Genomic DNA, 22,030 nt, shown 5'->3' on the forward strand with positions numbered 1-22,030 from the left:
GATCCCAGCACCCAGAGATCCCAGTGCCAGCGGATCCCAGTGCCCAGAGATCCCAGTGCCCAGAGATCCCAGTGCCAGCAGATCCCAGCGCTGGGGGTCCCAGTGCCCAGAGATCCCAGTGCCCAGAGATCCCAGTGCCAGCAGATCCCAGCGCTGGGGGTCCCAGTGCCCAGAGATCCCAGTGCCAGCAGATCCCAGTGCCAGCAGATCCCAGCGCTGGGGGATCCCCACCTCCGCAGCCCCCCCGGCCCCGCATGCCAGGGACCCCCCGGCCCCACGCCGCCGCCCCGTTCCCCCCGAGGCGCAGCCACGCGCCCCCGCCTGCGGACTCCGCGCTTTAATGGGCTCCGGAACACAGCGCCCGCCGAACCGCGCCCGGCCCAGAGCCCCCGGCGCCCCCCGCAGCGCCCCCGGCCCCCCCCGGGGTATTTGGGGGGGCACCCCAGCCCCTCACGCCGGCCCACGCCGAGCCCCGCGGCGCCAGCGTCCGGCCGGCCCCGTGCTCCTCGGGGACGCGCGGCCCCCGAACGGCCGGAGCAGGGTGAAGCCCCCCCAGCGCCGGGCGCGCAGAGGCCCCGTGGAGGGAGCGAGAATTTAAGGAAAATCCAAAATCCAAACCCTCGTGTCCGGGTCCAGAATTCCCAGCAGCTGCGTCCCCACGGGCCGGGGCGGGGGGTCCCGGCGCGGGGCCCTCACCGTGAGGGCGCAAGGGGGCTGCCGGCGGCGGGGGGTCCCTGCGGCCGCCAGGCGCTGAGCCGGTCCTGCAGCAGCGCCAGCTCCTCGGCCACGCCGGCCGGAGACGGGGCGAAGCGGCCGCGCTGCGGGGAGATGACGGTGTCCGGCCGGGGGAGAGGCGTACGGGGCGGGGGGCCGGGGATGGGGTGGGATGGATGGGGATGGGGTGGGATGGACGGGGATGGGGTGGGATGGACGGGGATGGGGTGGGATGGACGGGGATGGGGTTGGGTGGACGGGGATGGGGTGGGATGGACGGGGATGGGGTTGGGTGGACGGGGATGGGGTGGGATGGATGGGGATGGGGTGGGATGGACGGGGATGGGGTGGGATGGACGGGGATGGGGTGGGATGGATGGGGATGGGGTGGGATGGACGGGGATGGGGTTGGGTGGACGGAGATGGGGTTGGGTGGACGGGGATGGGGTTGGGTGGACGGGGATGGGGTGGGATGGATGGGGATGGGGTGGGATGGACGGGGATGGGGTTGGGTGGACGGGGATGGGGTGGGATGGACGGGGATGGGGTTGGGTGGACGGAGATGGGGTTGGGTGGACGGGGATGGGGTGGGATGGACGGGGATGGGGTTGGGTGGACGGGGATGGGGTGGGATGGACGGAGATGGGGTTGGGTGGACGGGGATGGGGTGGGATGGACGGGGATGGGGTTGGGTGGACGGGGATGGGGTGGGATGGATGGGGATGGGGTGGGATGGACGGGGATGGGGTTGGGTGGACGGGGATGGGGTGGGATGGACGGGGATGGGGTTGGGTGGACCGGGATGGGGTTGGGTGGACGGGGATGGGGTGGGATGGATGGGGATGGGGTTGGGTGGACGGGGATGGGGTGGGATGGACGGGGATGGGGTTGGGTGGACCGGGATGGGGTGGGATGGATGGGGATGGGGTTGGATGGATGGGGATGGGGTGGGATGGACGGGGATGGGGTTGGATGGACGGGGATGGGGTGGGATGGACGGAGATGGGGTGGGATGGACGGGGATGGGGTGGGATGGACGGGGATGGGGTGGGATGGATGGGGATGGGGTGGGATGGACGGGGATGGGGTGGGATGGACGGGGATGGGGTGGGATGGATGGGGATGGGGTGGGATGGACGGGGATGGGGTTGGGTGGACGGAGATGGGGTGGGATGGATGGGGATGGGGTGGGATGGACGGGGATGGGGTGGGATGGACGGGGATGGGGTTGGGTGGACGGAGATGGGGTTGGGTGGACGGGGATGGGGTTGGGTGGACGGGGATGGGGTGGGATGGATGGGGATGGGGTGGGATGGACGGGGATGGGGTTGGGTGGACGGGGATGGGGTGGGATGGACGGGGATGGGGTTGGGTGGACGGGGATGGGGTGGGATGGACGGGGATGGGGTTGGGTGGACGGAGATGGGGTTGGGTGGACGGGGATGGGGTGGGATGGACGGGGATGGGGTGGGGTGGACGGGGATGGGGTGGGATGGACGGGGATGGGGTTGGGTGGACCGGGATGGGGTTGGGTGGACGGGGATGGGGTGGGATGGACGGGGATGGGGTGGGATGGACGGGGATGGGGTGGGATGGATGGAGATGATGTCGGATGGACGGACGCGGTCAGGACAGACGCAGCGGGGGTCGGCACGGCCGCCCACGGACCCCAACCCGCCGCCCGCAGCCCACGCCCCAGCGGCAGCGCCCGGCCGGGCACGCTGCCCCCCCACCCCACCCGCGAGCCCCCGCCCCGGCACCTGCCGCGCCCAGCGTCCCGCGCGCGGGGGGGCGCGTTACCTGCGCCTCGGGCAGACCCCGCAGGTAGCAGCGGCGCCAGAGCCGCACCGAGGGGCCGGCCGCGCAGGGCAGCAGCAGCCCGGGGGGGCGCAGGGGGGGCCGCTTGCCCCCCGCGCCGCCCCCCCGCTCGCCCAGGCTCTCCGGGGAGGGGGCCCAGCGTGACGGGCGGGGCGGGGGGCGGCCGCTCCTCCAGGGGAAGGGTTGGGGGGCCAGGGTCCCCTTGGTCAGCACAAAAACGCCCCCGGGGCCCGGCCAGGGCTGGGCGGGCTGGAAACGGGGGACAAAACCTGGGATTAGGGAAAAAGGGCGGGGGAGGGCGAACCCCGCAGGCGGGGGCATCGTTTTGGGGGGCACCGGGGAGGGGGTTGACATGCAGAGCGCCCCGGGACGGCCCGGGGCGGGGGGATCTCGCGCGGCCCCCACTCACCCCGTCGCCGAGCTCGGGGGGTCCCGCGCGGCCGGCGGCGCCCGCCGGGTTCCGGAAGCGGGCCCGCTGCTGGCGGCTGTAGCGCAGCCCCCAGTCCCAAACGGCGGGGAGGCGCCCGCCCGCCCGCCGCCCCCCGGGCTCGGGGTCCCGCCAGCCCCCCACCGGCGTGTAGGTCTGGCTGCGGGGCCGGGGCTGCGGGGAGAGACCCGAGAGGCGTGAGCGGGACGGGGAGAGGGACGGGGAAACCGAGGCACGGCGCAGCTGGGGGCTCCCAGGGGTGCCCCCCCCGAAACCCCGCGGCTCACCGGGCCGCCGCGGCCCCGCTGGCGCTGGCAGCTGAAGAGGAAGGTGGCGAAGTAAGGGGCGAGGCTGCTGTCGTGCAGGGCCAGCAGGTAGGCCTCGGTGAAGCCGAAATCCGCCGGGAACTGCCGCACCAGCTGCCACGCGCAGTCCAGGAAGAGCAGGAAAACGGGGGCCTGCGGAACGACGGCGGCGCGGGGCGGTGGGGGACACAGACACGCGCGGAATCGCGGGCGCCCGGCGGTGACGGGGTGACGGACGGCGGGGGCGCGGGGCGGGGGTGCTCACCTCCTCGCGGGGGCTCGGGCGGCGCAGGAGGCCCAGGCGGCGCGGGAAGGGGTGTCCGGCCGCCACCCACTCCCGCTGCACCAGGCTCTGGAAGCCGGGCAGCGTGCGGGCGCGGGGGTCCCCCAGCAGCTGCACCAGCGAGGCCAGCAGGCAGTTCAGGTCCCGGTCCGACGGCTCTGGGGAGGGGCGGGGGGGGGGTCCCAGGGGGTGTTGGGATGGGGAAGGGGGGGGTCCCCAAACCCGGGAGCCCTGCCCTGCGTGCCCCCCCCCCCGGCCACACCTTGCAGGAGGACGGAGCAGCGTCTCCCCGCCAGCAGCGACGCCACCTCCGCCGCTCTTCTCAGGCAGGTGCTGGGGGGGCAAAAAGGGGGGGGACGGGGGCAACAAGGAGGGGAGGGGGCGTCAGGGCACCCCAAAACGCCACAGCCGCCTGCGCGGGGGTCCGCGGCCCGCCCCGGCATGCTCACGGCCCCGCCACAATGCCCCCGTCACAGTCAGGCCGTGGGGCAGGAGAGGGGTGGTTTTGGGGTGGTTTTGGGGTGGGTTCCCCCCCCTCCACGGGGTGGGTTCCCCCCCCCTCCACTCCGTACCCCCCCTCCACTCCGTACCCCCCCCAAAAATCCCCCCGCTCACCGGACGTGCTCCAGCCACCGCGTGCCCTCCAGCGCCGAGAGCCACTTCTCCTCGGCCACGGCGCCTGGCGAAGGACGAGGCGGGGGGGTCAGCGGGGCAGCCCCGGGGTGGGTGGGCGTGCGGGGGGCGGGGGGGGGGTCCCAGCGGCCGCCCCCCGCCCCGTCCCCGCTCACCGGGCAGGCAGAGCGCCCGCAGCTTGAGGTGGGCGAGCCGGATGTCGGCGAGGGTGGGCAGCTCGGCCGCGTCGGCCAGCACGCAGGGCCCGCGGCCCCCCAGCAGCAAAGCCTCCAGGCACCTGGGGGGGAGCACAGGGACCCCCTGAGTGGGGCGGCACCCCCGGGACCCCCCCCCGGGACACCCAGCAGGACTCACCTCACGTCCTCGCCCCCCGGCTCTGAGGCGGCGTGGAAGCCGGCGGCTCTCAGCAGGTCGCCGCCGCCGGGGTGATGCCAGCACAGGCGCTGCGGGCGAGACGGGGTGACCCACCCCCACCCCAAAATAAACCCCCCATCCCCCTCTCCAGCTTCCCCAGCCCCCCATCTCCCCCCCGGGGCACTCACGGGCACCCGGCGCTCCTCGAAGTGGGCAAAAATCCGCTTGAGGTCATGGTCCAGGAGCGAGCTGGGCACCCACAGGTACCGGGGGAGGCTGCGGGCAGAGCGAGGGGGCGTGGGGGGGTGGGGTGGGTGCCCCCCCTCACCGCAGCGGGGGGCGCCGGGGGCCTGCGGACCCCCTACCTGGGGGCCATGTCGAAACGCTCGTTGACGGCGCTGACCCTCCAGCCTGCGGCACCCAGGCGCTTCAGCTCCTTCTCCCAGTCGCGCAGGCTCTCGAAGAGCAGTGTGCCAGCCGAGCCTTCCTCCTCGTCGCCATCCTCCTCCTCCTCTTCATCCTCCTCCTCCTCCTCATCCTCCTCCCAGGGGGCTTCGCCAGGGCAGCACCACCCCTCTCGCCCCTCGCCCGCGTCCCCCAGCCACGCCGCTGCTTCCCGCGCCTGGGCGATGGCGTTGGCGACCTGCAGCGAGGGAACCGGGTGCCGGGATGGGGCGCGGGCCCCCCAAAACCTCCCCACTCCCAAACCTCTCCGTGCCCCCCAAACCTCCCCCCGAGGCCGGGGAGCACCCACGGTGAGGGTCCCAAACCTCTCCCTGCCCGCCCTGCCCCAGCTCACCCGAAACGCCTGGGGGGCCAGCCCGTTCTCGTGGAACTGGAAGCGGAGCAGGCGGAAATCGCGGCAGAAAACGGCCAATTCCTCCGGGATGAACTTGAGGGGGGAGGCGGCCGTCAGCACCTGGGGCTTGGCGAAGCTGCTGGCTGCGGGGGTCGAGGGGCGGCCGGGGGGGCGTCAGCGCGGGCCGAGGCCTGCCCAACTCGTCACACGGCTGGGGCTGCCGGGGGCGGGGAACCCTCACCTGCCACCAGCTTGCGGATGCAGGGCAGCGCCACGTCGTGCTCGCTGCGGAGGACGGCACGGGAGCCGGGGGGCTGCGGGAGAGCGGGGAGAGCTGGGAGCCGTCCCAGTGCGTGTCCCCCGGCCCCCAGTCCCGGGAAGGGCAGAGGGGCTGGATCCGGGCCCCCTCGGGTGGTGCTGGGCCCCGCGGCCGCCCCTGGGCCCCCGCCGCGTCCTGCAGCGAGGGGTTCCCCGGGTGAACGCGGCCGGTGAGCGAGAGCGGGGCTGGGATGGGGCTGGGATGGGGTCAGGATGCACTGGGATGGGGCTGGGATGGGGTCAGGATGCACTGGGATGGGGCTGGGATGGGGCAGGGATTTGGTGGGCTGGGGGTCAGGGATGCAGTGGGACGTGGGCCAGGATGGGGCCGGGATAGGATTGGGATGCAGTGGGGTGCGGCTGGGCTGGGGACAGGGTAGGGGTGCAGTGGGACGTGGGCCAGGATGGGGCCGGGATGGGGCAAAGATGCAGCTGGGCTAGGGGTCAGGATGCACTGGGATGGGGCTGGGATGCACTGGGATGGAGTCAGGTGCAGCCGGGATGCGGCCGTGCTGGGGCCGGTGGTCAGGGGTCTCGGGGGTCTCGGGAGGTCGGGGGGGGGTTAAGGGGGTGGCCGGGGGGGTCCCGGGGGTCGGGGGTTCCTGGGGATCGGGAGGAGTCGGGGGAGTCAGGGGGTGCCGGGGGTCGGGGGGGGTCAGGAGGCCCCGGGGGTCGGGGGGAGGTCCCAGGGGTTGGGGGTCTCGGGGATCAGGGGGGGTCCTAGTGGTCGGGGGGGGTCCCGTGCGCCGGGGGTCCCGGGGGGGGTCGGGTGGGGGGGTCCCGTGGGCCGGGGGTCCCGGGGGGGGTCGGGTGGGGGGGTCCCGTGGGCCGGGGGTCCCGGGGGTCCCGCTGCGGCGGCACCTGCGCGGGCAGGAAGGCGAGGCGGCGGTTGGTGCAGAGCAGGGTCCCCGGGACGGAGCCGCCGCCCTCCCCGCAGCGCTGCCGGGCCCCCGCCGCCTCCTCCAGCAGCAGCTCCCCTGCGGGCACGGCCCGTGGGTGCGGGGGGGCCCGGACCCCCCCTCCGAGCCCCCCGAACCCCGCCCCGCACCGGCCCTACCTGGGAGGCCGGGGAAGGGCGGGCGGCGGCCGCCGGGGGCCCCGCTCATGGCCGCGGGACTTTGGCCGGGGCGGGGGCCGGCGCGGAGCCACCCCCCCGCATCCCCCGCCTCCCGCATCCCCCGCCCCCTCGGCCCCGAAAGCGGCGGGGGGGGGGAAGGGGGGACCCCGGGGGCACGGCCGGGAGCTCCGATACCGGATGGGGGCAGGTACCGGCACCGCGCACCCCGAAAGGGCTGGGCAGGGCTGGAGGGGGGGCACAGCACCCGGCACCCCAAAAGGGGTGGATGGTGTGGGAGGGGGTGCACAGGGTCCCAGGCACCCAGAAAGGGCTAGGCAGGGCTGGAGGGGGGGTTACAACAGCCGCAGGCACCCCAAAAGGGGTGCACAGGGGGGCACACAGCTCCAGAAACCCCAAAAGAGGTGGGCTAGGGGGGGTGCACAGGGCCCCGGGCACCCCAAAAGGGCTGGGCAGGGCTGGATGGGGGGTTACAGCGCCCCAAAAGGGCTAGACAGTGAAGGAAGGGGGACACACAACAGCCCCAGGCACCCCGCAAGCGACGCCTCGCCAGCCGCCGGGTGCCCCCAGCCCCCACCTCGTGCCCCCACCTTTCGGCTGGGCCGGGTGCCCCGCGCAGCCCCACGGCCTCTCCTCGGGCCGCGGCTGTGCCAAGAGCTCCGAGCCGCTCCGTGAGTCATCGCCGACGCGCGGCCTTCTCCTCCCAACCCCAGAAAACCCCGCGCCCCGCCGGCACCCCGCGCCAAGCCCGCCTGGCCGCCACCCGCCCTGACCCCGGCCAGGCGGCGAGGGGCCCAGGGCAGGTGGCCGGTGGCCCTGGCGCCACGTTTGCCAGCACCCCCCCGCCACAGAACCCCTGGGGACCCCAAAAACCCCAATTCCCTTTGGCTCAGCTCCCGCCCGGGCCAGGACCGGAGCAACCGGGGCACCGGCCAAAGGCAGGATCAACCCTGGCATAAACCAGGGAAACCCAGCACCGGTGGGTGATAAAAATTCTTATTTTGGGGACATTTGCAGATTTTTGGGGCAGCCCCAGCGCTGGGGGCTGCTCCTCGTGCGCCCCGATTTTTCCTCCTGCAGGAAAATCACCCGACAAAGCGTTCGCGGGGCTTTGGCTCGGGCGCCTGGCAGATGAGAGGAATTTCCCGCAGGGCTTGAACCCAGGGCCGCTCTCCAAGGCCAGGGCAGCGTCCGCGCCAGCTCGGGGTCAGCCCAGGCCGCCCCGCGAACCGGAGGGAAGAACTGGCCGGCGCGGGCGAGCCGGCACCGACGTGGCGCTGGGCACGGTGCGGCCGCTCGCCGATGCTGGGAGGAAGGAAAAACACCGGGAGCCGGAATAGAAAAAAATCCCAACGCGAAGAAATCCCATAGGGAACGTGCTCCCGGCTCCCCCGTGTCCAAAGGGGGTCCCACCACCCCCCCCGCATGCAGCGGCGCGGGGAAAAGCGTCCTCCAAAATCAGCCGGGGTGGACAAAAGCAGCGATGGAGGTGTGCTGGGGGTTTATTTCTTAAATCAAACCCTGAATTTGGCACCCGACGAGAAGGAAATCTTCCCAATCCGCGGGCCGGAGGGCGCTGGGCTCCGCGGCGGAGAAAAAAAACAAACCAGAAAATCGCAATAACTCGTCGGAGAAGGGGATGAAGAGCAGCCCCGGCGGGGAATTCGGGGCACGAAGGACAGCCAGAGCCCGGCGGGGCCGAGGCCCGGGGCGGAGCGGAGGAAAGAGGCAGGGCGGCGGCCGGGGGTTAATTAGTCAAACGTGGTTTATTGTCAGTGACTCTACGGTAGCAGAAGGGAAGGACGCGGCGTACAGCCCGCTCGCCACGCGCCGGCCAGCGCCCGCTACAGCCGTGCTCCCCAGGAGTGAAAAATCCAATCCGATCCAATCCAATCACCAACCTAATATTTATTTAAAAACCCAAAACTTGCGTGAAGGAACGACTGCAGAATTAGTTCAGGTCACTTCTCGCAGGACCAGCGATCGCCAAAGCCTCCCGCGGCGGCCCCGGGGAGCGGCGGCCGAGGCCCGCGCCCGACGGCGAAGTCAAACCCTCGCGGAGGGGTTCTGCGCGCCCCCTTCACGGCAGCCGGGGCGCGGGGGCGGCGGCGCTTTTCCGAGGACGCCGGTAAGTGCACTTGTTTGAAGACTTTGGGGTCACAGCGCAGCCCCCCCCGGCCCCGGGCGGAGGGAGAAGAGCCCTCCCGGGGTGGGGTCGGGTGCTTTCCCTCCAGGAAAGGTGCTGGGGGGTGCGAGCCGCTCCCGCTCCCAAAAAACATCGGGCGCACGCCCCGCCAGCGCCGCGCGGGAAGGGGCTTAGTGTGTTTGTGAGCAGGGCCCGGGCGGCGGTAGAGGTCTTTCAATAAATATAATTTGTATTTCAAAGAAAAAAAAAAAACAAACCACAAAATAAAAACCAGTTTCACCAGAAAGGAAACAAAAATGACCTGAAAAAATCCTCCGTGGTTCTGAGGTGACCCAGCCGGGGTCGGGGCTCGCAGGCACAGCCAAAACCCTGCCGCGCGTAGGGAAAACGCTCTTCGAAGCTTTCTCATCCCTCCCTTGGGTTTTTTCCCCCCCGTTTGGATTTTTTAAAAAGCTATGGAATTCTAACTGCAACAAAACCCAGCAGCGCCGGAGATCCCGCACAACCCGAGGCCGCGGGGCTGCGCGTCCAACCTGCCGCCGCCCACCAAACCCGGAGAACAAACTTTTCGGGGAGCTTCGCCCTTCTCCTCCCGCCAGCAGCGCCGGGCGGCACACGAGCCCGTTCCTCCTCTCCCCGCCCGAGGGCCGGGGCCGGGTTTGCGTCCCCCCTGGCCTTGCAGAGGGACCGCGACGCTCAAACCTCGTTAAGAAGAGCACAAAGCCAAACCGCCTCTCCCTGCCCAAAAATCCCCTCTCAGAGCGACAGCACCCCTGGGAACTCAGGAGTTGAGATTATTTTCTTTCCAGAGGAGCCAACGGGTCCGAAAAATCAGCCACCGCGACGCAACCTCCAGCATCCCTCGGCAGCGGGGTGGAGTTAACCAAAACGGCGAGATTCTCCCCCAAAAGCCAGGAACGGCGGGGGGAGCGTCGCCGTTCGCCTCCCCTCCTGCCGCGTAGGGCACCCAGCATCCCTGCTCCGCTCGCCCGCGGCGGCGCCGGAGGACGCTCCCCAAAGCGAAATAAAGCTGCCGCCCCGCTCACAGGGAAAAGAAAAGCAGAAATTCATATTTCAACCAAAACAGGGCGGTTTTGGGGGTTTTTTTTTAAACATTTCAGCTTAGGGTGAAGCAAGAGACGGCTGCAGGGAAAGCGGGATGAGCGACCGGCGCTGCGCGTTCTCGGCCCTGGTTGCGGCGGAACCGCGGCGACGCGAGGGGACGAGCCGCTCTCCGGGACACGCGGGCGCGCAGGGGAGCGGGCGCCGACGCCCGGCTGCATCGACCGCCTGGCGCAGCCGTTCCGCAGCAGCGAGGCTTTAGCGACGCTCGCCATTTCAGGAAAGCGAAGAGAACGGCTGCAACGGGAGCGAAACCGCCGCGGCTCCGACGGCTCGGCCCAAACCGCTAACGAGCCCGCGCAGCCGCCTCGGCTGGAAACGGCCGTCATTGGTGGGGTTTTTTAGGTAAAGCGCTAAAACTTGCGTGAGAACCAAGCCTCGGGGTGTTCGCGGGTAAGGCTGCGGGTGATTCTCCAGCGTTAAGTACACTTCCACCCCCGCCGCCCGCCTCTCGGCCCCTCTCCCCGGAAGGGCAGCGGGCAGGGGCGGCGCGGGAAGGGATTGCATAGTTTGGTGTCCGCTGAAAAACAAGCCAAATAAAAAAAAAAAAGAAAGAAAAATTATAAATGAGGGGAAGTCGTAAAGCTGCGCTCACGGGCGTGATTCCTGGTTCGTTTCCAGGTGGTGAAACGCTGAACCTTGCTCTCTGCGGGACCGAGCTGGAGTTCCAAAAAAAAAAAAAAAAAAAAAAAAAAAATCTGTGCAAACATCGCAGTGCTCACGTGAAAGCCACCCTGCACAACGGGAGCGGGAGCGCACGGGTCGTCCTGCGCCGCGGGGCTGGGGAGCGGGGAACGCGGTGGCCCACCCCGAGCGCGTCAGTTGGTTACGGGTTCTTTTTTTTTTTCCCTTTCCTTTAGCCCTGTTATCAAAAATATCTTTGCATGTTCCTCAGCCGCAGGTCAGTCAGGTGGCTCAGCAAAACGGAGCCGAGTTAATTCCACTCAGCGGAACAGAGGTAGTACGGAAGCGGCTCGCTCGAGTAGAGTTACCGCGGGGTGCGCGTGCCCGCCAGCGCCCGGCCGCGGGGCTCCCTCCCGCCGCCGCGGGCCGCTTTGTCCTCCCCGCTTCCCCGCGCCGGCGGTTATTGCGGGGCGCGGGCGCTGACCTTGCTTCGTGCCTCAAACCCTCACGAAGCCGGGGCGGCCGGCCCGCGGACGGAACGCGCTTTACGCACTGCGGGGAAAAAAAAAAAAAAGAACTCAAAAGCACTCAAGCGCCGCGCCAGCCCCTGCGCCTCCCTCCCGCCCCAAGGAAGGGTTTAAAAAAACCGACGTTTTAAAACCAGAGCCCAGCCCGCTGCTAAGGGACGCTCAGAGAGGCCGGGCTCGGAGTTCAACCGAAAAAAAAAAACCCAACAAACCCCAACAACGTCCGGTTCCAACTCAGCGTCGCTCAGTACCAGCAAAAAAGAAATATAAAATAACAACTGTGTTAAAAAACCCCAAAATCTCTCGATTCAAAGGTCTGCGACGGTCCAACCGGGATCGCCGGGGCGTCCGCGCTCAGCCCGCAGTGACGTCGGAGCCCACCGAAGGGCCGGGCGCGGCGCCCCGTCGCCTTCGCCGAAAGCTTTGGTCTGGGTTAGCGGGTGGGTTTGAAGGACCCCCCCCCGCCTCCTTCCACCCTGTGCTCCACCCTGAGCGCGCCCCCCGCTAATCCCGGGCACCCGGCTGGAAGGAGCCTCTGGAAAAGCCCGCTCCTCCCGCTGGCGGCGCTCCGGGAAGGAGGGCTGGGGGTTTTTTTTTGCCCCCTCTCCCTCCCGCATCACCTCCGTCACACCACCCCGCATCCCGCTTCTCAGCCCGTCCGGCCAAACCCTCGCTCCCTCCTTCCACAGACGGGGAGGGGAGCGTGGAGGGGGAGTTAAAAAAAAAAAAAAAAAAAAAAAAATCTATTATTGCATTCCCCATCTCTCATGGGTCCCAAGGTCAGGGCCGGCGCGGGGCGCTCAGAACCTGTGCACCAGAGCCTCCCGCTCCCTGCGCTTCATCTCCTCCCTGTAACAACAGGAGCAGAAATTCCCGGTTTCCGGATGTCCGTAAAAACTGCAGTTCGGCTGCTTGCATTTGGTCTGCTGAACGCTATAAAGACCCCGGCTTCTGCTTCTGTCGGCCGGCGCTCCTTTCTGCGCGCCGTCCTGCTCGAGGTATTCCCTGTAGCCGTTGCTGTGCGGGGGGAGGCAGGCCGAGCCGTCGCACTCCGTCGGGAAGGCGGGATGGACGGCCGTGTCCGTGGGGGAGAACCTCCCCAGGTGGGAAGGGCTGGTTTGGGAGGGATTCGGCCGCGCCTGGGCGCAGTGCCTGGGTAAGGTAGCGTACGGGGGGAGGCTGCCGCAGGAACCCCCGGCCACCTGCCGCCGGCCGTCCTGATAGCCGGGGGGATGCGAGCCTTCCGCGCTGCTGACCGCGGAGGGTCTGGGAAAGGTGAAAACGCCCGAGTAGCCGGAGGGAAAAGCCGCTATCTTAGCGCCCAGGGCCAGATCCGGGCTGTGGATGGTGTAGGCAGGGGGAGGCTGGGGGTACGCGGGGTTGAGCGTGGCTTCCTCGCCCTTGTGAGCGGTCGCCTCCGGCTCCGGCTTCTTGGCAGGGGCAGCGCTCCCCAGCGCCTTCTTCTCCGCCTCCTTTTGTCTCTGCTCAGCCAGGAAGCGCTCCTCGGCGTCCAGCAGGTACCGCTGGATCATCTCCTCCTGGTACTGGTGCCGGTTGCTGGTCTTGAGGTGGCCGGCGAAGATGAACTTGCGCTCTCCCTGCATGGCGGCGCGCAGGATGCTCAGGCTCAGCCGGACGTCGTTGCTGTACTTGGAGGGGTCCGCCAGCTTGTCGGGGGCCGCTTTACCCGGGCAGGCTTTCTCCACGGGAGCCGACAGGTCTCCCTGGGAAGATTCCTCTTTGCTGCCTTTCCTTGACTTCAAGGATCCTTTCTTCTTCTTCTCCAAGGTCTCTCCCTGCCCGTTGCTCACGCCCCCCTTGGTGGTTTTGCCGTGCATCAAGCCACCCATGTTCTTTTTTAGCTTACTCCCCAAAGTCTTCCCGAAGCTGCCCAGCTTGTTGGCGACCGAGTCCGCCCTTTTTTTATCCTTTTCCTTATCCTTTTCTCGGTCTTTCTTTGGTTTCTCTTTGTCCTTGTAACCCCTGCCGCCGCCGTTGCTCGCCGAACTGCTGCAGACCGACTCCTTGTCCGACTCGCCCGACTCCGCGGCTGAACGAGCGTCGTCGCCCGCCGAGGCTGTCGGAGATTCCGGCTGGGCCAAAGGCGCCTAGGGAGGGAGAAAACACACGTATCAGAGCCCAGGGAGTTCCTTGGATAAGAGTTTTGAGGCTGGAGGGGAAACAGAAGTAGAACGGAGAACGGTTTCAGGCAGACCAAAGCGGCACGCGTTTAAGTTGGGGAGTTTTCTCATGAAAAGGGGAGGGGTTAAAAAAAAACCAAACCGAAACAAAACCAAAACCCAAAACCTCCGTTCAGGCTGTTGAGGCAGCTGTCAACGCACCACCACGGAGATTTGGGAAGCGGACGGTTTTCCCACCAAGGAACGGTCCCAGGAAAAGGCAGGCAAAGCGCGTGTCTCCAGGCAGCCGGCGGCCGTAACCAACCGCTCCGTTTGCCTCGGAGCAAGCAGCGGCGCCTTCGCTGCCAGCGCCCGCGCGAGAGGCTGCCCCGTGCGTTTGCGTGAAGAGTAAAAACGGCCACAGAGCTCTAGGAAAAAAGCGTGCGCGCGCAAAAACCCCCAAGTCATTTGCTCAGAGCAGCATCAGCTGCCATTTCGGGGGGCACAGACAGCCTCACGTGAAGGAGAGCGAGCCAGCTGCCACCCCCGCGCCTGCCCCCTGCAGAAAGGGGCTTTAAATCATTTACGAGCGAAGAAACCCCTCCGCGGCCCCTCACCTGCGTGTCACAAGGCAACGTGATCCACTTGACATTCATGTAGCTGTGCAGCAGGTGCAGCTTGGCTTCCAGCGACAGCGTCACGCTAAAAATTAAAACAGAAGTTAGAGTCGAGTTTTGTTTTCATAACCGCGGTTCTCTCCTCCGTATTTACGGTTATTTCCCCGTCGTCTTTAGATTAAAATGCATTTTGAACACAACAGGTAACAGCGGCGACACAGAAGGGAGCATTTCATTGCCTTCCAAACCTCCCAGCTAAAACCCAACTGGATGAGTAAGAAGATTCCCAGGTGTCAAAAAATCAAGCTTGCTACGAAGGAAAGCGATCTTGGCAAGCGATGCTACCGCTGCACGAGGCAAATAACAAAAAGAGGTGTCGCAGATCTAAACAGAGCTAGTTTCAAATTGATTCTCCTCCCCACAAAACCAGCTTCAGAGAAAAGATGTTTGCTCAAAAATTTCCACTTGTCAAAAATTAAAATAAATTAAAAAAAAAAAATATATATATATATTTGCAGTAAAAACACAGGGAGAGAGTCGTTTCTGCCAGCTCCGAACCCCCCAAATGAGACAGTGTTCGGGTCAAACCGCGCAGAATTCCAGCCCGTTGACCTCGGGAGGTTCCCAGGTTTCCCAACCGGAGCAAGACAAGGCACAAGTCGTGCTTCCAGCTCGCTGACCACTGCACCCACCGCTGCTGGCCGCTGCCTCGGTAACGGGAAAGGCGCCGCTACCAGAGCGCCACGGGGCTCGGCCGTGGTCCGAGCCAAAAATAGGAAGGGGGTCTGACTCCCCGCTCCCGCGCTCAGAGGTACAAATTATTTTCCAGCGGGGACAGAGGAATGGAAAAGGTGCGAAGGTGACGGCCGGTGCCTCTCGTTTCTGAGCTCTGCCTAGCCTGGAGCTCTTGTTGGAGGAACCATCTCTTCCACTTTGTGTGAAGGAAGCTCATGAGATGTCACAGCCCTACCCAAAACGTACCAAAATCTGGGCACCAGAAGAGAATAAAGGAAAAAAGCTGTTCTGTCCCCACCGAGCGGGGTCACGCACTGCGCACAAGCAAGCCCCAGCTGGGGACCGAGCAGCGAACCCTCCAGCTGCGACCGCTCCGGGCTGTGGCCAACCAACCTGGCCAGCTTGACGTTGTCGCTGTCGTCCTTTCCCCACTGCCAGTCCTTCCCGGGATCCACGGCAAAGTGCACGGGGAGCAGCTTGTGCTCGGAGTCCGTCAGGGGGATCACAGCTGCGGGAGGAGAGAAATTGCACTGCTAGTGCCTGGAAGGACAACAGCCGGCACGCGGCAGCAGGGGCAGCCAAGTCCTGAGCGCCCACCAAGGACTACGTCAGCTCTGACGGCAACTGGTGTCACGCCAAATCACACAGCGCCTGCCAGCGCTTCGGGTCACAGGAGGGTTTGGGTGGGAAGGGGCCGTTACAGCCCACCCAGCCCAACCCCCCTGCCAGGAGCAGGGACATCTCCAACCAGATCAGGTTGCTCAGAGCCCCGGCCAACCTGGCCTGGGATGTTTCCAGGGATGGGGCATCCACCGCCTCTCTGGGCACCCTGGGCCAGTGCTCCGCCACCCTCAGTGGAAAAATTTTTTTCCTAATGTTCAATCTGAACCTGCCCCCCTCTGTTTTAAAACCATGACCCCTTGTCCTGTCCCAGCAGGCCCTGCTGAAGAGTCTCTCCCCATCTCTCCTGCAGCCCCCTTTGGGCACTGGGAGCCCCTCTCAGCTCTCCCCGGAGCCTCCTCTTCTCCAGCCTGAGCAGCCCCAGCTCTCTCAGCCTGGCCTCACAGCAGAGCTGCTGCAGCCTCTGAGCATCTGCGTGGCCTCCTCTGGACCCTCTCCAACTGGTCCGTGTCCTTGTGATGCTGGGGGCTCCAGAGCTGGACGCAGCGCTGCAGGGGAGGTCTCACCAGAGCAGAGTAGGGGAGCAGAATCCCCTCCCTCGACCTGCTGCCCACGCAGCCCAGGAGACGGCTGGCTTTCGGTGCCGGCTCACGTCCAGCTTTCCACCCACCAGCACCGCCAAGCCCTTCTCCGCAGGGCAGCTTGCGGTGCTGCATTGAGATAAACCTGGTTTATCACCTACCCTGATCTTTTGTGGGTTCCTTCTGCTCCATGGACACCAGGGCAGAGAAATGGGCTTGGTCGTAAGCCAGCACCAACGGAGAACGGTGGCATTTGTTGGCTGGCACTTCCAGGGGAAGGTAGATCCCTCCGAAGGGAATAGGGGCGAAGGCTGGAGAGAAATCAGGGCGGTTAGCTTTCACAACAGGTTAAAGAGTTGGGAGCTGTTTATACTGAAACTGCTCCGGGACAAGCTGTGCGCTTCATTCAAGGTTCCACCTGCAACTATCTGTCAGCTCGAGGGATGTAAAAAAAGAAAGAAAAGAAACCACAACCCAAAATAGACGTCTCTTTTAGATCAGGAGAACAGAGCTGCAAAATGAACCCGTATTTTCTATAAAAACCCTTCTTCACTCCTCCACACGACAACTTGAAACTCGCACGCAGAACGATGGTCGTTGATTAATCTTTTCTGACAGGAAATCAAGTCTGCTAGTGGAAAATACTACAGGGAGAGAAGGGAATTTCCCATCTCTGCATACACGTGGGGGCAAAAGCAGCAGAACAAACCCTCCTCACGCAGATGCTCTTCGAAACGGCAAAAGATCTGAGCTGCGCGTCTCACGCCCTCCGTGGGAATCACCCACAGCACCCCTGCAGCTCTCCCCTTCAAAACCCAGCTTCGCTGAGCAACAAGACACCGTGAAAACGCGCGGCAGAGAGGAAACGCGGTCTGAGCACACAAAATTCATACAGGCTTTGGAGAGAGCGCAATTCCTACCTTCTCCCCCTGAGTCCCGCAGCATCGTGTCTGCCACCACCACAATGGGCCTCTTCAGCACGTGGGCAAGGACAAAGACGTGGAACTCCTCCAGGCTCTCGTACACCGGCTCTTCGGAGCTCTCGACGCTTCGGGAAAGAAGAGAGAAATTAATTTTCACACGTGTTTAACCTTTGCTTTTAAAAACACAGAGAGGACTTTACAGGCAGCCACGGAGAGGCAGATCAGATTAGCAGCATTAAGCGCGATCTCAGCTCTGACGGAAGATTTTTAGATTTTTTTTTTTAGTGTGTTTCTGGAAATGCGACGTTTCAGAAGCGCTTCCAAAGCGGTGGTTGTTTGGGACAGCCGCGGCCACGGAGCGAGCACCGCAGAAATTCTCAGCTTTCATTTATTACTCTCATTCCAGAGCCATCAACGTGACAAAACACGGGAGAAGACTGGTGTTCTGTTCAGTGTGTGCGCTACCCCACAAAAAAAGGGTTGGGCAGCATTTAAATCCCCCTCAAACCCTACAAGCCAGCCCAAAGCAGCCTCATCCCTCGACCTGCCCTTGCGAGCTATCCCGAGCCACACGTCGAAGGCAGGCATTTGCCGTGTTTTCCGTCGGGACGCGTTATTTTCGGCTCAGCCCCCTCCACGTACCCTGCGCAGCCGCCCCCGTTGGCGCCGTAGTGCACGCGAGGCTCGCTGGACGCCAGCTTGATCAGCTCGTTCCACTCCTTCTGCCACTCCTCTTCGGTGTAAACGAGGCCGGACTGGGAAAAAGCAAATAAAAAAAATCAGAATCTTCAAAGTAAATATTTTCCAGTCTCCGCAGGGCGGTTTTATACACGCAGCCACCGCTTTTTCCTAGGGATTTATGCAAAAATAATCAATGTATTATGCAAAAAAAGGGGCCTGTTTCCAATCTGCGTTCTCACGGCAGCAGGGGAGATGATCCGCCTGAAACAGAAGTTGGCCTTTTTGCGGGGTGGAAGCAAACATTTCAACCCAGGGAATGAGGAAACCTTTACTGGTACACGAAATCCTCCCAGTATGAACGACACAAGACGGGGGGACGGGTAACTGGAGTCGCTAAACCACAGAATTTATTTATTTTCCTTCAAAAAAAACCAAATGAAAGGCACCACAGCACCCAGAAATGCTTTGGCATTTCAGCACCAGCAAACCCACGTTTCACTGGCACGACGATTGCAAAACGCCCGTTCTGCAATCGCCTCGTGGCCGAAAACCACGCTCCACCGCGCGGGCGCCGCAGGGGAACCCAGGCGGGGCGCAGGCCTCTCCTCGAAGAGGCGCGACGCTCTGAAGCCGTCGGCCGTCCCGCGACAGAGCGTTGGGTACAGCCACCCGGCTTTATCAAGCCCGCATCGAGGGCGAGATTCGGGAATTCCACCTCTCCTCCCCAGCACAGCAGCTTTTCCAATCGCTCCCAACGCAATCCCGGAGCTGAAAGGCATCAGAAGCCGCATCCGGCCCAAGGAAGGGGAGAAATACCTTAAAAACACGAGGCCGTGCCAAAACTTCGCTCAGGCCTGCTGTGCTTTGGGTTGTGAGCCGAGAAACACGGCGGGAGGGCAGGCAGCCTCGCGCCCTCCTCCTTTCCCCGGCTCCGTAATCGGAGCTCCAGCATCCAAACACAACACCCTCGGCCCTCAGAGCCGCCAAGAAAACCTTGAAGCCGTGCACCGGAAGCAGCCGACGGCACGCTCAGCTCCCCGCGTTATTCGGGAAGGAATTAATTAAAGTTTCTCCGCTCCCGGTTATGTTGTCAACGCGAATCCTTTCGTCGCCGATCGAAAGCTTGTGAAGTGAAGTGTGGGAGGAGAACGTCGCACCCGGAGCGGGTTGCGAAACTCCGAGCAGCGCCCGTCACCCTGGGCTGCTTCTTTCACAGCTTATTTGGGAAAGGAGGAGCTCGGAATCCTCCACTTCCAGCCAACTCCTTGAGCCGTACCTGCAATTCCCGGCCCGTTGCAGCACCTCCACCCCACATCTACGCCAAGATGCTGCAGCCTGCGCTGCGGACCGTGGCCAGGGCACCACGCGACCGCGTCCTACACCCTGAGTATTTTCAGGTTCTTTTAAGACCTGCAAGCCACAGCACTTTGCTGGCGGCTAATTCCGGAGCGCGCGTAAAAGCAAGCCTTTAACAGCGGTAAACTCTCCGATTATTTATTAACTACTCTGCTCCAAAACGTGTTTTTTTCAGGCTGTCAAGATATGAATCTTTGCGCCCTTCCAAAAATAAAAAAGGAAGCTGGAGAGTAAACAACATCCTTCGGTGTCAGGCGGAAACAGAAGTTTACCCCGTTCGCAAAACCTCTCGCCACGGAGGGGCCGTCTGGGAACGTTTCACCTCAACAAAGCCACCTCCCTGCCCTCGCAGGGGCCCCGGGGCACGGCTCTGAAACACCTTCAGTGGGGCAAGTCCACAAATTCCCTTTTTTGGTGGAGGCGGCTGCTCCACGCTTCCACCCCGCTGCATCTCGCTGATCGTTATCGCCGGAGAGACCCCCGCCACGGCGCTGCTTTTCGCTGGAAAGCCCGGCACGGCCATCGCGTCCCGCTGGATCTCAAACACCGGGCGGTGACGTCCGCTTTCCCATCAATATTGGACACAATATGGTTCTAATAATTAATTTTCCTCCCTCATAATAAGAATTTGACCATAGTTTAGATTGAAGAACACGTCTCATCGCGGCAGAGCCAAGCGCCGCAAGCCGGGGAGCTGCCCAAAATTCCCAGCAGACTTTATTACCAGAATAGGACACACCCCCCCAGACCCACGGGATCTTTTACGGACACCTTCCCCCTCCGCAGAGGGGACGGCGCTCGCTCTGGCTCCTACCTCCTTGTTCTGCTGCGTCTGCTGCCAGCGCCACCTCCGCTTCAGGGCCTCCCTTTCCACGCCCTTATCCATCAAGGTGTAAAGGGATTTGCGAAGCATGAGGTCTCGGTCGTGGAAACCCCACATACCTGCCGGGGAGGAAAAGGAACTGCTGAGGTCCTGGCACCTGCCACGAACGGGGGGAGCGGGTAAACTGGGCAACAGAGGCAGAGAAACACAAGTTTCACTGTCTAAATAACCGAATGCCCGGTTCAAAACCTGCGTTTTCCACCTGCAGCGAGTTTTCACGCAGCTCAAGGGAGATGCTGCCACCTCTGCTTTCAACTCCAAGGCATCTCACAGAGGCAGCCCAATATTTGTCCACAAAAATCACACGTTCCTTTACGTCAACATCTGACGGGCAAGTGAGACCTGGTTAAACAAGACCGCGGTTTCGCTGGGTTTGAAATACAAGGGAACGTGTAACCCTGCTGATTTGAAGTCTGGAAACCCCAGAAGATTGACTGCGATCACACTTGACAAGACAAAGCCAAACCCGGGCTCCTGAAACTTCAACACGCAAGAGGAGGGAAGCGGTGGCTCCGTTATTTTACATTTCCTCCAAAAATAGAGGGAAACGTGCCAAACGGATGGGGAGAGCTATTTCAGAAGCACACAAGCCATTGGCAGCCCGTTTCCTTCAGCCCCTTCCTCTCCCGCAGAGCGCCAGCATCGCCACTGCTCGCACGCCTACTGCCGCAGCGGCCGGGATGAGCGGCAGCGTCCCGCTTTCCCGCGGGAAGGGATGGGAAACGCTCGGCCCAGCTCCCGAAGGACGGTCCCGGGCTCTCCTCCTAACGCAGCCGCTTCCCCGCTCTGACCGGAGAAGGGAGCCGGTGCCGGCATGACGCACGCTGTGAGGTCGTTATTTCGCCCGGCGTGAATTAAGCGAAGCTCTTACCCAGGGAGGCGGCGTGGAGCAGGCAGTTCCCGTCGCCGGTGGTGGCCAGGGGAAGCAGCCGCTGGCAGCTGGGATCCACGTTCGCCCACCAGTTCAGACGACCTGTGGGGATATTTGAGGGCGTGAAAACGGGGTCCGTCACACAGCACGGGACCGGTGCGTTCATCCCCTCCAAAAAACATCGAGGGGGATCGCAACTTGCTTCGTTTGCGGGGGGGACACCCAAAAAACGAGCAGTCACAGACCCATCCCGTAGCTGGAAGCAGGAAGGAGTCAAGACCCGAACAAAGCGACAGAAAGCAGAGAGCGGAGCTGCAAAACTTCCCGGGGACGCACAGAAACGGCCAGGCTGAACTTAAGGTCACGCTAATTAGAATTAATTAGAAATAGGAGCCTGGACTTTACCCTAGCCCAGCGTTCTCCTCCTGTCCATTTCTCCCCCCAGCCCCAAAACCATCAGGCTGAAAACACCTCGTTCGGCGCAAACAGCGCCCACCTTCCCCAGCTCAAACCCGCTTTTCCTTTCTTCTTGTGACCAAATCGCTCCCACCTCACCCGTCTCACGTGGGTCATTTCTTCCCTGCTCACCGCTTCGGGCACAGCACTCAGGCCCTTCTGCTGATCCCAGCAGCTTTGGCGACGAAAACGCCAACTGACAGCGCTCAACGCCGCTTAAAAATAGCGGCTTTTGGGTAAGAAGGCACTTGTGGTAATTCAAGTTGAGAGCATCTAAAAATAGAAGCTGGGAAAAAAAAATTAACGTACGCGCTGCAGTCAAGCGCGGCGCGGCTGGAGGTTGGACATCGCTCGGGGAAACGCCGTCGGGCTGAGTTCGGACTTTGAACGTACAGCCCAGCCCGCGCCTCGCTCTGCTGTGCCCCCAAAACGGGCGCTGCCTCCCCTGGCCGCCCCGTTTTCCGGTAGCTTTTCCGCAGCGGATCCCGTGGGAGAGGCAGGTTTTTGGCTGGCAGAGGCTGTGCAGGCTCCCAACGAGTCGGATTTGAACCGTGCTCGCAGAAAAGCGGCCCTCTCCCAGCGTTTCTAACGCACCCCTCCCTGCCAGGGACCCCGGCTCTCAGACGCAGGATCCCTTGGAACGGTTTGCACGACCTCAGCGACAGCGGAAGAGCTAAATACAGAAAACTTGTTTCTAAACACCGGCAAACACAGGAAAACACAAACACGCAGCGCTAACCGCAACGCCAGGCGGGTAATTTCTTTTCTCGGCATCGGGAAAGGAACCCGGCGGAGTTGGAAAGCGTTTAGGACGCAGCCCGGGGACAATCGCTCCGCTCGGAAAAGCCGGCTGTTTTCCTCAACACGGCTCCTGGCACGGCGAAGGCGCGAGGCGGTGCCAGGTGGCAGAGCGCCAGCCGAGCGAACCGAGCAGCAAAGCAGCGTCTCACAAAGGCTAACCCACACGTAACGCTACTGGGTGGTTTTTTTTTTTTTAATCCACTTCACGTCGCTCCTGGAGAATTTGCTGCTCTTTTCCAC

General features: G+C 63.8%; 2 protein-coding genes across 3 annotated transcripts in view; both read right to left on the reverse strand.

The window, feature by feature from the left end:
- Positions 1-322: 322 nt before the first annotated feature.
- Positions 323-6,768, reverse strand: MTMR11 (myotubularin related protein 11). The gene is made up of 15 exons (XM_086768274.1): positions 6,709-6,768; positions 6,513-6,628; positions 5,575-5,647; positions 5,334-5,476; positions 4,900-5,177; positions 4,723-4,810; positions 4,535-4,623; positions 4,336-4,457; positions 4,163-4,226; positions 3,810-3,880; positions 3,530-3,705; positions 3,247-3,417; positions 2,942-3,133; positions 2,515-2,781; positions 323-818 (listed from the first exon to the last, which is right to left on the reverse strand). Exons 1-15 carry the CDS (start codon positions 6,755-6,757, stop codon positions 693-695), a joined length of 2,025 nt encoding a protein of 674 aa, XP_086624400.1. The 5' UTR covers positions 6,758-6,768; the 3' UTR covers positions 323-692.
- A 4,059-nt stretch (positions 6,769-10,827) lies between these two features.
- OTUD7B (OTU deubiquitinase 7B) overlaps positions 10,828-22,030 on the reverse strand; it is a 30,173-nt gene continuing 18,970 nt past the window's right edge. For both annotated transcript variants that reach the window (XM_086768276.1, XM_086768277.1), the window contains 8 exons: positions 20,534-20,635; positions 19,594-19,721; positions 17,385-17,497; positions 16,740-16,867; positions 15,981-16,130; positions 15,011-15,125; positions 13,883-13,967; positions 10,828-13,253 (listed from right to left, as the gene is read on the reverse strand). In XM_086768276.1, coding sequence (XP_086624402.1) covers positions 11,946-13,253; positions 13,883-13,967; positions 15,011-15,125; positions 15,981-16,130; positions 16,740-16,867; positions 17,385-17,497; positions 19,594-19,721; positions 20,534-20,635 — 2,129 coding nt within the window. In that variant the 3' untranslated portion in view covers positions 10,828-11,945. The remainder of the gene's footprint in view (positions 13,254-13,882; positions 13,968-15,010; positions 15,126-15,980; positions 16,131-16,739; positions 16,868-17,384; positions 17,498-19,593; positions 19,722-20,533; positions 20,636-22,030) is intronic.

This window comes from Chlamydotis macqueenii, chromosome 28 (assembly GCF_036417535.1).
Source record: "Chlamydotis macqueenii isolate bChlMac1 chromosome 28, bChlMac1.mat, whole genome shotgun sequence".
Lineage (NCBI taxonomy): Eukaryota > Metazoa > Chordata > Aves > Otidiformes > Otididae > Chlamydotis > Chlamydotis macqueenii.

Coding starts and splice junctions, on each gene's coding strand:
- MTMR11 (XM_086768274.1), bottom strand. CDS start 6,757: ATGAGCGGGGCCCCCGGCGGCCGCCGCCCGCCCTTCCCCGGCCTCCCA. Junction 3,418..3,529: donor GCCCGAGCCCCCGCGAGGAG/GTGAGCACCCCC, acceptor GTCGTTCCGCAG/GCCCCCGTTTTCCTGCTCTT. Junction 3,134..3,246: donor AGCGGGGCCGCGGCGGCCCG/GTGAGCCGCGGG, acceptor CTCTCCCCGCAG/CCCCGGCCCCGCAGCCAGAC.